We start from the raw sequence: 19,922 nt of genomic DNA, 5'->3' as shown, positions 1-19,922 counted from the left end.
CTCTGTCCCCCTGGCACCAGCAGGTGGTACTTAGCTATCCACATCAGTGGACAGCAGAGCTTAAGTTCGAGCTTCAGGGGAATCAGCCGCCATCACTAGGCAACAGTCCTGGGCGTTCAAGGTTACAGAGTTCTTGAACAGTGTAGCTGCCTGCACGCACCCAAAAGGAAAGAAAATCATCGACTGGAAGAGGGAAGTCAGAGCAACCCTTCATGTACCTGCTGATATTTGTCTTCTTTCAGAGGCACGTGTCTTGTCTGTAAGGCAGAGAGCAGATCTTCCAGGCTCTTATGAACCTAAGGAACAAAAAAGCCACACTGATGCTTCCCGGACTCACGCTTGCACCTCATTCAAGGGGTATTAGCGAAGCGAAATGCCACCAACATTTCTCCATCTCACTACTCCTTTACAATCGACCCCCAGTTTGAGCCCTGGAGCAGTTCTCCTTCATTAAGGGCTTGTCTCCTAACTTGGCCCAAGCACACAACACTGCCTACGCCTGTGCCATTCCTTTATGGATTGACACCTTCGAGCCAAGGAATCCACAGTCAGTAAACAGGGAAGGTGTCAGAGGTTTGGCAATGAAGTCTCCCTTGTCACAGCCTGAGGATGCCGCTTCGGGCTTTGCTTGGCACCAAAGCAATTCCACGAGCTAACTCGCCCTTAGGGCAGCAACAAGTGCTACTGCCTGAGGGCTTAAGCACCAGGACAGCTAAAAAGCAGCAGGCGGTCAAAGCAGCACATGAGTGTCAAAGCCTCTCCTCGCACGCTGCTCAGGCCGCACAGTAGCCAGGGAACCTCTCAACACCAGAAGACCTTGGAGAGGGACAAAGCAGAGCCGATCCCCTGCGGACTGCCAGAAATGATGTCCCCCTGGGCTCCCCAGGAAAATCTCTTCCCAGAATGTCCCCACATACACACACAACTAGGCTCAGGAGCTCATGAAGAAGAAAGCTGAGGAGGAGCTTACAGTGGCAGAGCTGTGCAGCTCTTTCTGCAGGGCTTCAATTCGAGCCGTGTGTTGGTCGCTTCTCCCTTCCAGCCTCACCTTTTCAAGCTCAAGCCTTGAAGGAAACACAGGGAGACAGCACTGTGAAATAACGGCCCTCCAAATTCTGGATGGGCTTGCTGCCATGCAGCCAGCTCTTCCTCTTGCTTTTACACCACCCCGGCAGGCAAAGCCTTGCTTCACCGGGGCAGTTCCTTACCGTCCCACTCGTTCTTCCAGCTGCTTTAGGCTAGCTCTTTCCAAGGAGGCTTCCACAAGCTCCTGCAGTTGCTTGGAAGAAGCCATTGCTTCCCTCTCCTTTTCTGACAGGGCCGCCTGCAACTCCTCAACACAATGCTCACTCTGAAGGCGCTGCTCTTCCGACTCCTGCAACTGTCAAACCAGCACCCACGCTACTCAGCTGCATTTACATACAGACAAGCCAAGTGCTTTGACTCCCAAGTCATCTCTCCCAAATCCTCTTGCCTTGCCCTCTCTCCTGCTAGCCTCTTCCATCCCCATCTTGTCTTCCTACAAGCAGTCCCCAAAACCGCCCCAACACCAATCCGCTTCCTTCCACAGGGAGTGCACAGCAAAGACCTTGCCAAACTTAGGCACCAGGGCTATTGCACTAGGCAAGTGAGTCACTTTGAGGCCCTTCAATCTCCGCTGTGGACGTGAGGCCCAGTGCAGGCTCAGCCAGCGCGACCATTCAGAGCACCTGCCTGAGATGCTGCTTCACGTGGACCATGCAAAGCCCCACCTATCCAGGAGGGATGCTGCTTTCTGCAGCTCTCACACTACAGCACCCTGCCCGGTGGAGGAGGAAGAGCAGGTCATTTGGTTCCAGCTTTCACCCACTTCGTGGGTTATGACAGGCCGCAATGACTGACTTGCTCAGGTCCCCCTGGCACCTGTTCTCAGAATACTGCCCTCTGCTTGTTCATCATTTGCCAGGGAAAAACAACATTGTCAGGCTCATTAAGGTAGTTACTGTTTTTGCCTACCTTGCCCTTAAGCCTGTCCAACTCTTTTAGCAACTGCCCTTTCTCTTCCTCCAGGTCCTTGCAACCACGTGTGGCAGCTTCCAGAGAGGCTTCTGACATCAGCTGCTTTCGACGAGCCTCAGCAAGCTCCTGCTCCAGCTGTCTGGCCGTGTCCTGTGGACATAGTTACATGCATAGGAAGAAAAGGCTTGGACCACAGGTTCCGCTTTCTCTTCTTTCCTGTTACATTACAGAGCTGCTTCAGGCTTCAGAGTGAACCTAAACATAACTTATTTTGTCCACACCACTGTGCCTCTGCACAGCTGATGTCTGCTCTCTGTCTGCTGCCAACAGCTAAGCTTTGCCAGCTCGTCTTTAAGCTCGTGGCTTCCTATGAGTTCAAAATGGCCAAGTACTGTTCTCCTTGGAACAGCACATAAACACAGACTGCAGACATCCACGTGCATCTGTGTTTAAGAAAATGCCAGCAATCTGCTCAGATGCACGTGCTGTTATTGAACTGCACACATGACTCTAATCCACAAACCCAGGGCTTCATATTAGATCCTGTGAAAATGAAAGGGCAGGAGTAGCTTACAGAGGCAAAGCTGTGCAGCTCTTTCTGAAGAGCTTCGATTTTAGCTGTCTGTTGGTGAGCTCTGCCTTCCAGCCTCCCATTCTCAAGTTCAAGCCTTCAAAGGAAACATAGGTCTCAGTATGGGAACCCAGTGGAGCACAGACACCCACTCCAAACTGTGAACTGACGGTATCTCAAGCAAACACCTCCCTCCAAATCCCAGATTTGCTTGCTCTCAAGCAGCAAGCTAACCCCGTTGCCTTTACACCCTCCCACAAAGCACAGCCTTGCTTCACTGTGCCAACTCCTTACCTTTCCACTTTGTCTTTCAGCACTTTTAGGCTCTCCATTTCCAAGCAGGCCTTCTTGCATTCTTGCAGTTGCTGAGACAAAGCCAATGCTTCCCTTTGCTTTTCTGCCAGGGCTCTCTTCAAATTCTGAACACACCGCTCAGACTGGAGAAGCTGCTCTTCCAGCTCCTGCAACTGTCAAACCAGGACCCACGCTAGTCAGCTTCCTCTTCACACACTCAAGGCACCTGCTTTCACTCGCAGGTCACCTCTGAAAAACCCTGTTGCTTCGTCCTCTTTCATACTGGCCTCTCCCATCCCGCTGCTTGTTCATTGGTTACAGGGGAAAACAGGGTTGTCAGGGTCCTCGGGCTAGTCACAGCCTTTGCCTACCTTGCCTTTAACCCTGGCCAACTCCTTTTGCAACTGCATTTTCTCCTCCTCCAGCTCCCGGCGAGCACGCGTGGCAGCTTCCAGCGAGGCTTCGGACAGCGCCTGCTTTCTGCGGGCATCGGCGAGCTCCTGCTCCAGCTCCCTGACCCTGCCCTGATGGAATAAGGACACGCATCGCAGGAAAAGCCTTGCACCGTGCACTGTGCTTTTGCTTTTCCTGTTACATTACACGACTCTTCCGAGAAGTAGCTCCCCAAAGGACTACTATGTTTCTTCCCCTTCTCCCATCACCCAGACCTTTCTCAGGCATCTCCCTACCCCTCACTCCTACCCCCGCCTTCATTCCCTTCCAGCCATTGTCAGACTCTGGACAAAAGTCTCTCTCCACCCGAGAGCCACACTTGGACCAGGCCTTTTCACACACACAGAATGAGGCAAACACTCTGCAGAGCAGCACAGTGCACACTTGTGCACCGTGTCCATTTGCAGGCAGACACTTCCCCTTCCACAGCACACTCCAAGGCCACGCAATCTCTTCTCTAACTGTCCACACACACACACACAAGTAGGCTCAGGAGCTCATGAAAAGGAAAGGTCAGGAGTCGCTTACAGAGGCAGAGCTGCGCAGCTCTTTCTGAAGAGCTTCCACCCTGGCAGTCTCATGGCGCGCTGTCACCTCCAGCCCTGTTTTTTCAAACTCAAGCCTTCAAAGGAAACATAGGGCTCAGTATGGGAACCCAACAGAGCACACATACCCACTCCACACTGTGAACTAACAACATCTCAAGCAAAAGCCTCCCTCCAAGTCCCACATTCCCTTGCTGGGATGCAGCAAGGTAATCCCGTTGCCTTTACACCAGCCCACAAAGCAAAGCCTTGCTTCACTCTGGCACTTCCTCACCGTCCAACTTTTTCCCTCAAGAGCTTTATGGTGAAGAGCAGTGTGCCACGTTCTTGCTCTTGCTGGGGAGCAGCCATTGATTCTCTTTGCTTCTCTGCCAGGGCTCTCTTCAACTCCTCAACAGACCGCTCAGACTGGAGACGCCGCTCTTCCGATTCCTGCAACTGTCAAACCAGGAACCATGGGAGTGAGCTTCATCTTCAGCATCTTACACACTGCTTTGACTCCCAAGTCAAATCTCCCAAACTCTGGTGCTTCACCCTCTTTCCTATTGGCCTCTCCTGTCCCCATCCTGATTTTCTACAAGCAGACAGCTCCGACTGACAAGGGAAAAGAGCGCTTTCTGCAGCTCTCAAACTACACTGCCCTGCACAGCACAGCACATGAAGAAGAGCACGTCGTTCCGCTCAAGGCTCCACCGCCCTCATGGGTTACGGCAGTGCGGAACTACTGACTTCATCACATCTCACTTGTACCTGTGCTCAGAATGCTGCCTTGTCCTTCTCATCATTTACAGAGGAAGAACAGCCCTGTTACGCTCATTATTGTTGTTATGGCATTTGCCTACCTTGCCTTTAACCCTGGCCAACTCCTTCTGCAGCTGCCCTTGCTCTTCCTCCAGGTCCCGGCAGGAACGTGGGGCAGCTTCCAGCAAGGCTTCTGCTGGCGACTGCTTTTTAGGAGCATCAGCAAGCTCCTCACCCAGCTCTCCAATACTATCCTAATGAAATAGTTACACACATAGGAAGAAAAAGCTTGGAGCACGCACTATGCATTTCTAATAAGGCACTTGCTATGAGAGCTCGGACATTCCCAGACCCTGCTTCCTCACAAGCCCCGTGGAGCAGCTTGCACACAGCTAAAGCTGTTCCAGTTCACTGGAACAAACGTGTGGCAGAAGCAGCCAAAGAAGGAGCAGAGCCTCCTCGGTGCAGGGCCCACACCCAGAGCAACCTCCTGAGAAGATCCCCCCACGGGGAACCCACTGTGCCCCCCGCTGAAAGCACCTCAGAATCCCAGGGAGAATCGTTGTCCTCCTCCGGCTCCGCTCCTGCTGCCGATGGAACATCTGCAAGGGAAATAAGGAAGGGCACACCATGAGTGCTTCTCTCACTCTGCTGCTCTCCTCCATCAGGCAACACCCACAGCCAAGGGACAGATAATGCTGTTACTAGAGTGTTTTAAAAAAAAGAAGAAAAAGCAGCGTCATTCAAGAGCATCCTCACTCTGAACCGCACCACTGTGTTCTCACCCTTCCTCCCACATGCTCACACAGGCAGGAAGTCACCACGAAATAACACTCCTTGCACTCCAGCACTTCCACAAAACATCTTCCTCACTTGACCTTTCCCTCTGCCCTGGCATTTGCTGGCAAGGGCAGAATTGGGGCTTTCCCATCTCAGCAGCAGCTCATCACCGGCATTCACTGACTCAGACCAAGGAGCAAACAAACACAGGGGCTCAACGCTTCTGAACTCACCTCTACTGACAGGGAGGGCTGCTGCAGCATTTGCAACTTGAGGACCACCTGCTGCTTCCTCCCCATCCCGTGCAGGTGATTCCTCCTGAAAGAAGGCCGGCCAAAAGAGTTGGAAGGAACAGAAAGAAGCACCCGTTGCACAGGAAAGGGCACCGTGCAAAGTACTTCTATTCCCTGTACCTGTACAGGGAAAAACGTTCTCACTTTTCTTTTACAAGGCCTGCACTCCTCCCTTAGGAGGATGTTTCTGTGCACAGCAATACCCAGTCTCACAGACATGCTGTTCCTCTTCAACAGAGACTCTCAGAAGTGCAGCCTGGACACAGGCTGAGCCTACATTCACCTACATTCAAATATGCAGGAGCACACACACCCTTTCCCCCGCTCCTCTGCAACAACAAAAACCAACAGAAAGCACCTCAGAATCCAAGAGGGAGTCTCCGTCTTTCTCCTGCTCCGCTCCCGCTGCCAAGGAAACATCTGCAAGGGAAATAAGGAAGGGCACACCATGAGTGCTCCTTTCACTCTGCTGCTCTCCTCCGTTAGGCAACACCCACAGCCAAGGGACAGATAATGCTGTTACTAGAGTCTTCAAAAAAAGAAGAAAAAGCAGCGTCATTCAAGAGCATCCTCACGCTCAGCCGCACCACTGTGTTCTCACCCCTTCCCCTGCCCTTCTCTGCAGCAGAAGTCGCCCAAGCCCAGCAGGACAGCTCACACAGCTACAACCAACACCCAACAGAGGGGCAGCGAGCACCCAAACGCGGCTCTGCAAGGCCGGAGTCCTGGAGGAGGGAGCCGTGCGGGCAGCTGCTCTCCCAAACTCGCGCTCCAGAGTCTGGCACCCACAGTCCATTCGCATCGCAACGGAGGGGTCCTCAAAGCACTACACAAAATATCCTCACGTGCGCAGCGAGTCACCAAGAAACAGTGCTCCTTGCACTCCAGCACTACCACAAAACGCCTCCCTCAGCTGACGTGCCCTCCGCCCTCTCCTTTGGTGGCAAGGGCAGAATCGGGGCTGCCCCATCTCACAAGCACGGCACCGTTTCCATGCACTGGCCCTCACAGCCACCAAACAAGACGTGGCCTTCAACGTGCCCTTCAACTCACCTCGCACACAAGCCGGGGCTCCTGCAGCGTTTGTATCCTGAGGACCATCAGCGGCCTCCTCTCCATCCCTTGCAGGTGCTTCGTCCTGAAAGAGGCCAGCCAAAACAGTTGCAAAGAACAGAAAGAAGCACTCCCTGTGCAGGCAATGGACACCCTGCAAACTACTTCTCTCTACCCACACAGGGAAAAATGGTCTGACTTCCTTTCTTTGAGGCCTGCAACTCCTCCCTTGAGAAGACGTTTGAGTAGACAGCAGTACCCAATGTCACATATGTGCTCTTCTGCTTCTGAAGAGACCCTCACAAGCGCAGCCTGCGCACAGTCTCAGCCTGCCTTCACCCACGTTCCAATACCCAGGAGCACACACACCCTTTCCCCTCTCCTTTGCACCAATGAAAACCAACAGTTGCCTGCTTTTCAGTAACCTTAGTCCAACTCCGCCTCTTTCCTCCCTTGCACTTTTTTACCCAAAACAGCGCTCCAAGTCAAAACCCACGTTATTGCTGTTGGGCTTCTTACTTGGCTGCAGGATTCCATACACTGTCCTTTTCATGGATACTTTGGCAAAGAAACAGCAACCCCACCAAACTCTTGCAGAGCCAGAATCTGGACCCTTTGAGTATTGCACTACAAATCCCATGCAAGGGCCACTTGCTATGAGAGCTCGGACATTCCCAGACCCTGCTTCCTCACAAGCCTCGTGGAGCAGCTTGCACACAGCTAAAGCTGCTCCAGTTCACTGGAACAAACGTGTGGCAGAAGCAGCCAAAGAAGGAGCAGAGCCTCCTCGGTGCAGGGCCCACACCCAGAGCAACCTCCTGAGAAGATCCCCCCACGGGGAACCCACTGTGCCCCCCGCTGAAAGCACCTCAGAATCCCAGGGAGAATCGTTGTCCTCCTCCGGCTCCGCTCCTGCTGCCGATGGAACATCTGCAAGGGAAATAAGGAAGGGCACACCATGAGTGCTTCTCTCACTCTGCTGCTCTCCTCCATCAGGCAACACCCACAGCCAAGGGACAGATAATGTTGTTACTAGAGTGTTTAAAAAAAGAAGAAAAAGCAGCGTCATTCAAGAGCATCCTCACTCTGAGCCGCACCACTGTGTTCTCACCCTTCCTCCCACATGCTCACACAGGCAGGAAGTCACCACGAAATAACACTCCTTGCACTCCAGCACTTCCACAAAACATCTTCCTCACTTGGCCTTCCCCTCTGCCCTGGCATTTGCTGGCAAGGGCAGAACTGGGGCTTTCCCATCTCAGCAGCAGCTCATCACCAGCATTCACTGACTCAGACCAAGGAGCAAACAAACACAGGGGCTCAACGCTTCTGAACTCACCTCTACTGACAGGGAGGGCTGCTGCAGCATTTGCAACTTGAGGACCACCTGCTGCTTCCTCCCCATCCCGTGCAGGTGATTCCTCCTGAAAGAGGCCAGCCAAAAGAGTTGGAAGGAACAGAAAGAAGCACCCGTTGCACAGGAAAGGACACCGTGCAAAGTACTTCTATTCCCTGTACCTGTACAGGGAAAAACGTTCTCACTTTTCTTTTACAAGGACTGCACTCCTCCCTTAGGAGGATGTTTCTGTGCACAGCAATACCCAGTGTCACAGACATGATGTTCCTCTTCAACAGAGACTCTCAGAAGTGCAGCCTGGACACAGGCTGAGCCTACATTCACCTACATTCAAATATGCAGGAGCACACACACCCTTTCCCCCGCTCCTCTGCAACAACAAAAACCAACAGAAAGCACCTCAGAATCCAAGAGGGAGTCTCCGTCTTTCTCCTGCTCCGCTCCCGCTGCCAAGGAAACATCTACAAGGGAAAGAAGGAAGGGCACACCATGAGTGCTTCTTTCACTCTGCTGCTCTCCTCCATCAGGCAAGCCCCAGCGAGCAAACACACAGCAGGACCCGTGTTTACTAACTCACCCTTCTCACCAGCCACTGATCCTGCAGCATCTTTATCCTGAGGACCACCAGCACCTTCCTCTCCATCCTTTTCAGACGATGCTTCCTAAGAGAGGTCAGGAAAAAAAAAAAAAGTGTTGCAAAGAACAGAAAGAAGCATCTTCTGCAGCGGCAATTCACACTTTGCAAAATGCTTCATTTCCCTGGGTTACTACACAGGAGAGTTCTCTCTTGTCTGCTGCAAAGAAAGGCCTGCAGGTTTTCCACAGGAATGCCTTTGGGCAGACAGCAATAGCCAGCACCACAGACATGCTGCTCTGCCCCTCACAAGCATGGCCTAGACACACTCTGACTCCAGCTTCAACAACACGGTGACACGCACGAGCACACTCCCCATCTGCCCCTTCTTTTCACCCAGGACAAGCAACAGCTGCCTGCTTCTCCAACAGCCTTAGTCCAGCTTCCCTCCCTTTCCTCACGGGCACTCTTCAACCCACTAGCACATCTCCCTGTGCTGCAGTAGCTCCTCGCAGACGGCATCTGCGACACCCTCTCAAAGCTCACTGACAAGAGGGCAACCAGGAGAAGAAGGAAATCTTGCCTGCATCTCCAGCACTGCAGGGTGCCTTCCAGCATCATCCTCGGAATCCTCAGAATCGCTGCACAGTCCCAGTGCCAAACACCTCTTCTGCAGGAGAAACAGCAAAAATAAAGAGACATCATCAGAGGGGAAACAGGCAGCGGGAGATCAGGCGCACGTGAGCCTGGAATGCCATTCCCATGTGCCAGGAGACAAAGACACCGGCTACAGGAGCTCCCTGCTGAGCACACTTGAGGAACCTCACAAGGAGGACAAGAGAGCCAGGGGATGAAGCATCTCAGCACACTTGGAACAATAAATGCCTTTCTCCCACATCAGTCACAATTCTACCACCCCTTTGTTCCTGGAAACCGACAGCAAGGTCTGCAGGACAAAGGAACAGGTAATCTAGGAGCTCATCAGCTTTCATTCTCTAGAAATCTCACGCACATCAAGACTGTGCGGTCATTTCTCTTGTCACCTAGTGCTCTTCTGCCCCCGACCACCAGACTGCTGCGTGCTCTGCCACGGCTACCAGACTTGGAGGAAGTAGCTCACAGCAGCAGGAAGGGGGCCAGGCAGGAGACCGCTTTGCAGGAGCAAAGCCACCGCACTGCAAGCGCCCTTTCGCTCAAATCCACACAGCTCAGCCCTCCAAACCACTCACTCATTCCACAGAAATTCTGCCTCTTGGGCCACTTCACCTTGGCAGCTAAACGGCGTCTTTCTAATTCGGAGGCAGGAACGGAGTTGTCCTCGCTCTCCTCGTCATCAGTATCTTGAATGCTTGAAAAGTTAAGACAAGAAGGACTGTGTCTCTCTCCAGGCTCTCCTCTTCTGAGGCAGGGGAAAGGATTGGGGGAAAGCGCTTGTTCAAGCCTCACCATACAAAGCATTCACGGGAAAGCTCCTCTCCCACTGTGAAAACATTAATTGACACGATTAATTCTTAGCATGTCAGACCTTCAGAAGTCAACACGGCCCACAAGCACCTAACACAGGCACTTCTGCAGGCCACGCTGCAGGGGAACAGTCACACAAGACAGCAGGGACGAAAGCAGGCCCCAACCTGCCCTTGACTTCTCGCACCCTACTGAATTCTAACCCCCTTCCCCTCAAAGGACATTAGCAAAGAAAATCAACACTGCCCTTACATTTCCTTCTAAGCTTCCTCAACAAAATACTAGCATGGGACAAACACGCGTTGGGAGCAGACAGTTAGCAAACGCTGCGGGGCGCTGACGGGATAGGAAGCTAATGAAGTGCTCAACTACTCGCACCACACGCACACGCACACGCAGAGCCCCAGCAGTTCCTCCACGCTTAAGGATCCTACCTCCGCTGGCCGCAGCACAGGCGCCCGATGCAGAGGCAGCAGCTCCTGCTCCGGGAGGCGAGCTGAGTCCTGCCATGCCTACTGGGCCGCCTGCACGCGCCCTCTGCGCGCACTCTGCCAGCTCTTCACTAACGCTGCAGACAGGAAGAAAGGAAGGACTGTCACCAAAACCAACGGCATCCTTGTACACGGCTCTTCTAGGACACAACGAGCCACTGCTTCTCCACGCTACGCCTATTCAGAGCCATCTGGCAAGCTGACACACACGGGCTAGTTACACATACCCACGCACACCCGCCCTTCCTGCTCCCCTTGCTACAGGCCCAGGGCGAGGGGAAGCGGCAGAAGAAAGGACCTCTGCATTTGGTCTCATGCGCTGCTCTGGGGAGGGCCTCGTATACACTCCACTTGCCCAAAGCACACTTTTCAGGCTCGCTATTGCTCACAGCTCAGCTCAGCACCACCAACTTGAAACCTGACCGAGCAGTCGGGGTGGAGTCAAGGAAAACCTCCCGGTTCACACTTGACACTACATGTTCCAGAACATGCCCTTTTGCCCAGCTTCCACAGACGTCTCCACACATCATTAAACCTTGCTGCTCTTAACAAGAGCGTCCATAAGCCAACACGCACATTCACACACCTTAGCAACTCTAACGTCACCTAAAGCACTTACCGAGCATGCAGAAAAGTCCTAGCATACTCCTCCGCCGTCCACCCAGCAACATCTTTCTGGGAAAGATCAGCACCATGGCGAAGAAGAGTGTCTAGGATGCTCCTGTTCCCAGTCGAAGCAGCCCGCATTAAAGGGGTCCTAGAGCATCCAAAAGAGGAGAGGAAAGCTCGGAGCCAACGCAGACATTTCACTCGCATGCCTTTCAGCCCTCTTTGCTCCCACAACAATTGCTTCCCCCTTTCCCACAGGCAGAAGCAAAGCAAAGGCAGCTACATGGAAGCACAGCACAACTCGGAAGGAACGGGGCCTCCGGACACGCTCTTCGGACAAGCCCTTCACCTGGCAGACTGGTCTCGAGCGTTCACATCAGCTCCTTTGCCAAGCAGGAACTCCACCATCTCGCCGTGACCACCCGACACGGCAAGGGCAAGGGGCGTGCAGCCCATCTGCAAGCATAAAGCGCCCCCAGTCAGAACCAAACAGCCAGGGAAAGCCACTCTCTCTTTCCGAGAGCAGCCTCACCCACATTCTACACTTACCTTATCCTTAGCCTCGAGAAGGGCGCTGTGCTCCACTAGCTGCCCTGCTAGAGAGGTGTTACGAGCAAGGACAGCCAGGTGAAGGGCAGTGTTGCCGGTAACGTCGGCAAGATTAGGGTTGGCACCACGCGCCAGCAGAATGGCCACGCATTCTTCTTGCTGGCACTGCACTGCCTGCAAGCAACACGGCAAAGAAAAGGAAGCCTTCCCAGCAACTACGTTTCCCTCCCTCAGCGCTCCCACAGCCGGCCAAGCGCACAAAGCAACCCCGGCCTTCCCCGAGGAGGCAACGTGGGCCCATTCTGCGCCAATCGCAACACAGTCTCCACCTGTCCCAACATCACGCATCACCCCAGAGACGCAGCGCTCTGGGTGCAGCTTGGAAGCCCTCCCTCAACAGCTCTCCCGTGCTCCACGTACCTTCATCAGTGGAGATCTCTTGTAGCCGTCCCGCGCATCCAGCTTGCACTTCTTCTCCACTAAATAGGACACGATCTCCGAGTGCCCATTAGCGCAAGCGAGATGCAGGGGTGTCCTACAAAGGCAACACATTCCATTAACACGCACACACGCGCCGAGCTGCACACACCGCTCCTGCCTCTGTCCCGGGCCTAGGGCCACCGCTGTCCGCAGCCACAAGAGCAGCTTAGAAAGAGTCGCCCATTCCGGCAGCAACGGCAGCAGCTGCACACCCCAAGCCCAGAGGGAGGGGCTAGGAAAAGTCACCCCCACCCCACGCAGCACCCGCTTCCCGCAGCTCCGCACCCGCTTCCCTGCAAAGGGGCTCCTGCGCCCAGGCACAGCGGTCTGCCCACGCAGCCCCACGCTGCCGGGCGCAAGCGGCTGCCCTCCATCCCTCTGCCCGCGCAACCGCCCGCTGCCTCCAACAGCACCACCCACGCTGCCCAGCAAGGACCACCCAGGCTTGGTTGGCCACCTCCAGCCTTCGCCAAGGCGCCCTGCGGCTTGCGCCAGCACCGCTTGCGTGGCAACAGAGTGCCGCACGCCGGGGACACGGGCTTTCCAAGAGCAGCACAGCAGCCTCGGGCGGTGCTGCTGGGGCAGGGCCTGCCACCCGGCCTTCCCCACAGCAGCCTCGAGCACACGCGCCCTCCACGCCCGGCCAGGCCCTCGCGAAGAGCCGGCAAAGCCCCGGCCGGCGCCGCCCCCCTCACCGCTTGGCCTTGTCGCGCCCGTCGAGGCCGCGTGTCGGCAGCCGCCGCAGCGCAGCCAGGTCTCCGCGGGCGGCCGCGCGGTGCAGCTCGCTCAGCTCCTCCTCGCGAAGCTCGTAGCGAGCGCCCACGCAGGCCAGGGAAGCGCCGCCGGGCGCCGCCGCCCCCCGCCCCTTGCCGAAGAGCGCCAGGAAGCGCTTCATGCTGCGGCGGGGACGCGGACACGGCCAGAGAGAGACGGCCCCGCCTCGGGCGGGCGGGGCAGAGGAGCCGAGCCCCGAGCAGGGGCCGCGGCCGGGACAGCTGCGGCGGGGCTGAGCCCCGGCGGGCTGCGGGAGCGGGGGTCGCGGGCTCGGAGCCCCCGCGCCGGGAGCAGAGGCGCGCTCCGAGGGCCGGGACGCAGCGAGGCTCCCAGCGAGGCACGCGCCGACCGTCGCTCCGGCACTGGCGGCCGCAGCACTGAGGCCGCGCGGCGACGGCGCCAGGCGCAACAGCCGCGGCGAGGGCGTCACAGGGCGGCGGGGTGACGCCGCGGGGTGACACTGCCACGCGCCACAGGCGGCTCCTCGACGTGGGGCTGCAGCGCACCCACAAGGGGCTGCGGCTCCCCGAGAAAGAGCACCGCCGCTGTTAGCTTGGTTGTCGCTCAACTATCTTTTTCATGTTCTCCTATGATTGTGAATCTGCTACTTGTGGTAGATCTGCCAGCGCTGCCAGTTATTATCATTAGTAGAAAATCATCTTTCATTTCACAAAAATCCCCATTTACGTCTTGTCGGTATTTACTCAACTGAATCGAGCAGAAAAGCAGAACCAGCCAAAAATAATAATAAAAATAATGCCCAGCCACGCTCACACTATAGATTGCGATTAAATGTTTGAAGTGCATGAGTAGGGTGGAGGTGTTAGTTTGTATATTGATATATGCCCTTCATGATGAGTCTGGATTTTACTACTTGTAGGACTGAGGCAGGAATAAGTTCGTGAGATGGGATGCTAGCCCGAGGTGCTCTTAGGCTACTGAACAGCAGCGGAATACTTCCATAAGATGTTTGAATGAAGATTTTTTCCCTCCACTTCTGCATGTGTACATGTTAGCAGGAGGAAAAATAGCAAAGCTTGTATTTGATAAAAGGAGCGCGCAGTTGGCTGTTGATTACGGTGCTATTAGTGGTCCATATATACCAAGAAGACACTCAGAACAGGTACTGGGACTGCTGTCATTATCACTGATGAGGAAGGTCACCTCTCTTTTTGCGGTGAGGTTGCAAGTCTTTAATTGCGCCTGCTCCTGTCCAACAGTGCCTTACAAGCCATGTATAAAGCTGATACTGTGTGGTTAGCCGGTAAGTATTACCTGCCATAGTGCTAGAGATAGAAACTGGGCTCTGTGCAACGGAACTCGAAGCCTGTGTCTCAAGTTCCTAAACGAGGACTCCAGAGGGAGCAGCCGTGTTCCCCCCTCAGGGGAAGAGGAAGCCTCTCTGGTGTGGGGGATAGAGATCTTTCTCTTGGGGATGTAATTGAAGTGGCCACCAGATAAGCACTGGCTTCTCACTTACTTGGAAATCATCCTTAAATTCAAATGTACATTACTGTTCCAAATGAATGGGATTCTTCTAATCGGGACTTTTTTTTTGGAACTTGTCCATGCTATGCACACATTGCTAGGACATCCTGCACACTGCATTCTTTAACTACTAAATTAGCTCTTTAGCTTTGAAGGCCAGCTAGCAGTGTGAGTGTATTGTTCACACGGTCATTGAGCATTCCCAGATTTTTGCAGCCACACCCTGACAGATGTCCAAATCTCTCTGGAATTACTGGAAGCAACCAGGAGGCTGTCATCTCCACATTGCCCTTGGTCTTAGCTTAAGGCTACAGGTGCCTCCTAAACCACAGCAGGGTTTGCTGCGTCCTCACAGTGGATGTGCCATCAAGCACTGCCAGTCCAGACCAGCTTTCTTCTCAAAGTTCAAACTAGCTTATTTTTATGAAGACTGGGCCATTTTGGAGCTCTTTTTGTACACCACATGTTTAAAATCAAAACTGCACCAAGCAATACAAAGCCAACACTAAGATAAAATACATATATATTAGTAAATTAACACCAGAGTAATATAGATATGTACATGTGCCTAGGTGAGGTGCTCTGGGATTGCATAGTCCTCAAATGGCCTGGTAAGCAGCCAAACTTCCTTTCAGAACACATTATGGCAGACGTTAATGCATCTTCTTCTGCCTTTGAACTCCTTTGGGAGTTTGGGCTACTGTTGTCACTCAGCAAACCTCTCCTTATCGAGTGCATTAAGACCAGCCACTCTTAGCTCAGGTAAACTAAGATTCTTGCAAAGGCCTTTGGGATCTTACAGCAGGGTTTTGCCTCCCCCTTTGGGAATCCCTGCCGACTACTCCCACGCACTTTCTTGTTCCTTCTCATCTTTGGAAAGGGCTTCCGGGAGGCTGCGCTCCATCAGCTTGCCAGGCCTCGAGCTGCTGCCGACCGTTTGCGGCTCGCCTGATCGTGCTTCTTGGCTGGCTCCTAGGCAAGGGGGACAGCTGCTGTGGGCCAGGCCTCAGGAGCCTTCCGCCATTGCCAGCACCTGCCAGCCATCTTTGAGAGCGGCCTCCCCCTGGCAGCGCAGGAGCGCTCTGAAGGGCAGCAGGAGGCAAACAGAGCCCCCAACTCCAGGCCCCTGTCTAAAAACCCAGCGGAGCTTTCAACCTCCCCTGAGGAAAAGGACACAGGCTGCACGCTGCCAGCAAGCGGCCAGACTCCTACCAGGGTTCCCCCCTTGGCAGCAAGCCCGCCGCTCCCATTCTGTAAGAGGGACAGGCAGCGGGAGGAAGAGGGAACAGGCGCGTGCGCAGGGCAGGCCAAGACAGGAAGGGGACGGGAATAAAACAGAGATGTCCCAGCCTACAAGCTTTATTAAATACAGAATTGGAACAGAACACCTTCACTTGAATGCAGCTCGATGTCATCTACACACCACTCCGCCAAGAGCTAGAGGGCACGTTTCCCCAGGCTTCCTTCCTCTCGGGATATCCTCTCTTGGCAGTCCCCGCTCCAGAAAGCCACTTCTGAGGAAGGCGCGCACGGCAGGGGGAACAAAAGGCCCTCTGTTAGTGTTACAGGAGCAAAAGGGAGCAAGTCCCAAACCAAAGGAACCAACCCCATTCATCCCAGTAGACGGGCACCTCTGCTCACAATGCAGACACATTCAACCCAAGGCACTTGTGTCCACCCAAGCAAATGCAAGGGGCTCTAAAGCAACAGCTGGCCACTCGGCAGCTGATTGAAGCCAACAGGAACCCAAAGAATTGCAAAGCAGGGGCCACCTGCTTGCAAACAGGCCCCGTCCCTGAAAAGGCCCGACTAGAGCCCCCCGGAGAGGGGATTATTCGGGGCTCTGGGGGCGGCCTTGCATGTGCACATACACTGTTTCTTCTCTTTTTTAAGGACAGGCACATAATATTCTGTGCCACCAGTATTTGGATCACGATGAAGGTGTCACATAAATCTCCAGGTTGCAATTACCTCGCTCACGTTCTTCAGCGACATTTTTGACCATTCCTCACGCACCTGCAAGTATAACACAGGATACCCTTAAGTCCTCAGCAGTTACATTCCTCTAGTAGTACAAAATACGGCCTTTTGAAACCTAACTGTAACATGAAATGCAAACTGGAAACAACACCCTCAATCCTGAGAAATGCTTTGTCCACCAAAACACAGCATTGCCACTACTCTGTGCCATTAATTGTATCACAACACAATTGCCACTCATCACGTTTCCCTCATTCTGGCTTTGCAGAAGGGCATCAAAAAGCACAAGGAGGATATAAGCACACATGGCCAGAGGTCTAGTCCCAAGGACACAAGCTGCATATTTACACTGTTCACAGCGAGCAATCCGATTTGTGATGCCTGCTTTTTTTCTCATTACAAACCAACACTCTCTTTAATTTACTCCGCAGCAAAGGACTCAGGCCAGAAAGAGCTGGCTTTCCTTGCAGCAGCCACATTCTAGACAGCCTTTTTCATGGCAGCTCTGCTGACTTGCTGTTTAGCCACAGGAGTGCCTGAGGACAGTCACCTGGATCACCCTCTGAGACCCCCACAAGGCAATGCCCAAAGCCGAGCAGCTCAGCTTCAGAACACTACAGGTATGGGGACAGCTACAGCCCGCAGGCATCTCCTTTCAACAGGACCCTTGCTACGCTGCAGGCACCACAGCACTGAGTCACAACTGGAGCTGCCTGAAGCCTTCCCAGGATTGTAAAAGATGGAAGAGGAGAGCTTGCCCTTGCCTCCACTCTGTGCAAATCAGGGAAGGGATCATGGCATTCAGTGAAGAATGCTTCGCCCTCTTGTCCAACTCTTGCCACACGGGCCCCAAACCTCACCATTCCGTGAGGACCGTGCTCTCCACACACACTGCAACGGCTGGGGCACACTCGGACCAGAGCTATCGCTGAGGTTGCAGCAGGCTCTGAGCATTGCCTCATGGAGTCTCTCAGGGCGATCCAGGGGACTGTGCTCGCCCAGTTGTGAGGGGCACCAATGCTGTTTGCACTAGCAGACTGGGTGTCCCGGAGCTAGGCAGGAATGCGTGCTCCTTTTCCCCTTAAAAGCTGAACCCTGCTCATTCATACTCTGTGGGCAGCTCATTCGAGCACAGCGTGCATGTCCAATGCCTTACCTCAGCCATTTGAGCTTCCACTCTGTCTGCCACACAGGAAGCATTGCCCGCTGCGTTCAGCATCAAAGAGCGGCTGCTGCCCAGCTCAGGAGGGTAGGCAGCAGCGGCTTCCGCAAGGCCTCCGATAACTCTGCCTTGCTGCAGGCGTCTGCTGAGAGCCAGTTCATTTCCCAGATCCCTGATTCTCTGCTGCATTCGTCCTACCAGGGAAGCTTGTTCCACCTGCTCCTGGGTGGCTGCCTGTGTCTGAAGCAGATGGTGCCATTTCAGCCTCCAGGGAAGAAGAACTTTCCCCCCATGCCCGACGACAGTTTCCACACACCCCCTTGGAAGAGCACAGCCTTACTCAGGCGCCTCCTCACTGCCCTCAAGAATCCACGGCCGCAGCCAGAGGCACCACGTTACGCAATGCTTTCTGTTCACTGGTGGAAACCTGCTCTTAGCACAACGTTTATGTATTTTGGTTTCCAATCAAAGCTCGGACTAAGTAGCCACCTCTCTCTCGGCAAGACGCTAGTCCCTTCTCTTAATGCTGTTCCCTGATTCTCCAGGCACTAATGTGCAAAAAGATGGTGATGCCCGGAATGGCTGAGGACAAGCGTTCCACAAGCTCACGGCCTTCAACAGACTCCTCCAGATATAAAGAGCCCATGAACCCACAGCCCTGACCAGCACAAGCTGGACACAGTGGAGAAGGACACTGGTACAGAAGAGATGAAGGAAAAGGCACAAATGGACTGTGCATGCCAGTGCCAAGTACGCTTACCTGCAGAAAGAGATTGACTTCCCGTAGTTTTTGCCTTAGTTGTCGCTCGGCCTTTTCTTCAGTCTCTCTTTTGTGCTCTTTGATGTGGCTGAGGTCTGGCGTGCTGGTCTCTACACGGCACCGGAGGGCAGCCACCTCTTCTTCCAGCTGCCGCTTCCTCTTCCGCAGCTGTGCATGGCTCCCATGCATGCAAGCCAACTCTTCCCGCAAACCTTCGTTTGCTTTCTTGAGCTGCCTTGAGTTTCTCTGCTCTGCAGAGAGCCGCTTGCAAAGTTCCTGCACCTGCACACAGCCAAGGCACAGACAGCCTTAAGCATACGCAGTTCTTTGCAGACCCTGCAGGCTGTGCGCTGAGACTCTGCTTGTCACCAGCTCGCTCCGTTTTAAAACCAAGTGAAAGCCATGCTCCTCTGCCAAAAGCAGCACCTCTTTTAAAGGTTTCCCAAAAGACCACCTCAAGTTTCCCGCCCTTCTCAGGTCTCCTCCAGCACTCCCCTAGCCAATAAAGGCTTCACTCCCAGAAGATCACACATCCACAGAGCTAGGCTCCTTCTCCTTTCCTCAGGAGCACACATCACGTGGGGTGTTTTGCATGCAGCAGGGCTGCCAGGGGTCTTCCAGACTTGTCTCACAGTCAGCATTGCCTGACTTTGTCAACACTCCTCCAGAAAGCAGCTTTCTAAGCCATGGACAAAGAAGCCCTATTCGCTCTGGATCCAAGCGGCAGCTTCTTTCCAAGAACTTTTAGGAAGTATCAGGTTTCCAGAAGTCCCCAAAGGTCAACTGCTACTCTAACGGTTTCCTCTCTCCTCAGAAATTCACCTTTTCCACACCACCACCCTGGCACCGCGGCACTCCTGCCCTTTCGGAATGATTAGTTAGACGTTTCCAGGGATCAGAAGAAAGCCCCTTCATTTCCAAACACAGCCACCACGTGAACGTGCACGTGAATACAGAAGTCAGGAGAAGAAACGAGACAGCTTTCCAAAACAAACACACAGAAACAACGAACCACAGCTCACCTTTGTTCTTAATATGTCATCTTCGCTGCCCCCTCCAGAAGGTGCGTCCTTCAGCTTGGCCTGTAGATTCAGCTGGGACTCGCTCTCGCGCCTCTCATAGGTCCTTAGTTTCTTCAGAGCTTTCTCCAGAAGCCTCTTGGACCTGTACAGCCAATTAGGGAGTAAAATAGGAAAGCCATGGGAAAAACAAACAAACAAATAAATAAACAAACAAAAAAACCCCCAAAACACAAGAAGCATTCCCTTTGAGGTTGCTCACAAACCGTTACGTACTCATAGTCTCTGAGTCAATTAAAGGAACCTTGACTCCCAGCTTAGCCGGTATTTCTTACAAATGCTAAAAAGCCATACCTGCTGCATTCTTCCTGCAGTTCCATGTTTTTCTTCACTGCCTCCTCCAGCTGGGCTTCCGCTGCTTGTTTCCTCTCTGCCCCCTTCTTCACTGCCTTTCCTTCACTCTCACACTTTGCACACAGGAAGGAGA

General features: G+C 53.8%; 1 protein-coding gene and 1 pseudogene across 1 annotated transcript; both read right to left on the bottom strand.

Annotated features, from left to right (window-relative positions):
* Nucleotides 1-60: 60 nt before the first annotated feature.
* Nucleotides 61-17,845, bottom strand: LOC148596300 (uncharacterized). The gene is made up of 13 exons (XM_088524185.1): nt 17,651-17,845; nt 16,486-16,530; nt 13,211-13,403; nt 12,948-13,167; nt 12,193-12,307; nt 11,773-11,946; nt 11,573-11,679; nt 11,234-11,371; nt 5,616-5,700; nt 1,209-1,381; nt 1,049-1,064; nt 219-296; nt 61-150 (listed from the first exon to the last, which is right to left on the bottom strand). The coding sequence occupies exons 1-13, from the start codon at nt 17,843-17,845 to the stop codon at nt 61-63; spliced, it is 1,629 nt and encodes a 542-aa protein (XP_088380311.1).
* Nucleotides 17,846-18,163: 318 nt separating this feature from the next.
* LOC148596299 (ankyrin repeat domain-containing protein 26-like) lies at nt 18,164-19,866 on the bottom strand (annotated as a pseudogene).
* Between the last annotated feature and the right edge of the window lie 56 nt (nt 19,867-19,922).

The sequence above is a fragment of the Tinamus guttatus genome, unplaced genomic scaffold, assembly GCF_059628265.1.
Source record: "Tinamus guttatus ecotype Peru unplaced genomic scaffold, ASM5962826v1 Tinamus_guttatus_pri_ptg000018l, whole genome shotgun sequence".
NCBI classification, from domain to species: Eukaryota; Metazoa; Chordata; class Aves; order Tinamiformes; family Tinamidae; genus Tinamus; species Tinamus guttatus.
The sequence above is the reverse complement of the archived record's forward strand: the minus strand, read 5'-3'. Positions and strand labels throughout refer to the sequence as shown.

Coding starts and splice junctions, on each gene's coding strand:
- LOC148596300 (XM_088524185.1), bottom strand. CDS start 17,845: ATGCAGCAGAGAATCAGGGATCTGGGAAATGAACTGGCTCTCAGCAGA. Junction 11,372..11,572: donor GCTCGAGACCAGTCTGCCAG/GTGAAGGGCTTG, acceptor TGGATGCTCTAG/GACCCCTTTAATGCGGGCTG. Junction 1,382..5,615: donor AGCCCTCCCTGTCAGTAGAG/GTGAGTTCAGAA, acceptor CTGGTTTGACAG/TTGCAGGAGTCGGAAGAGCA.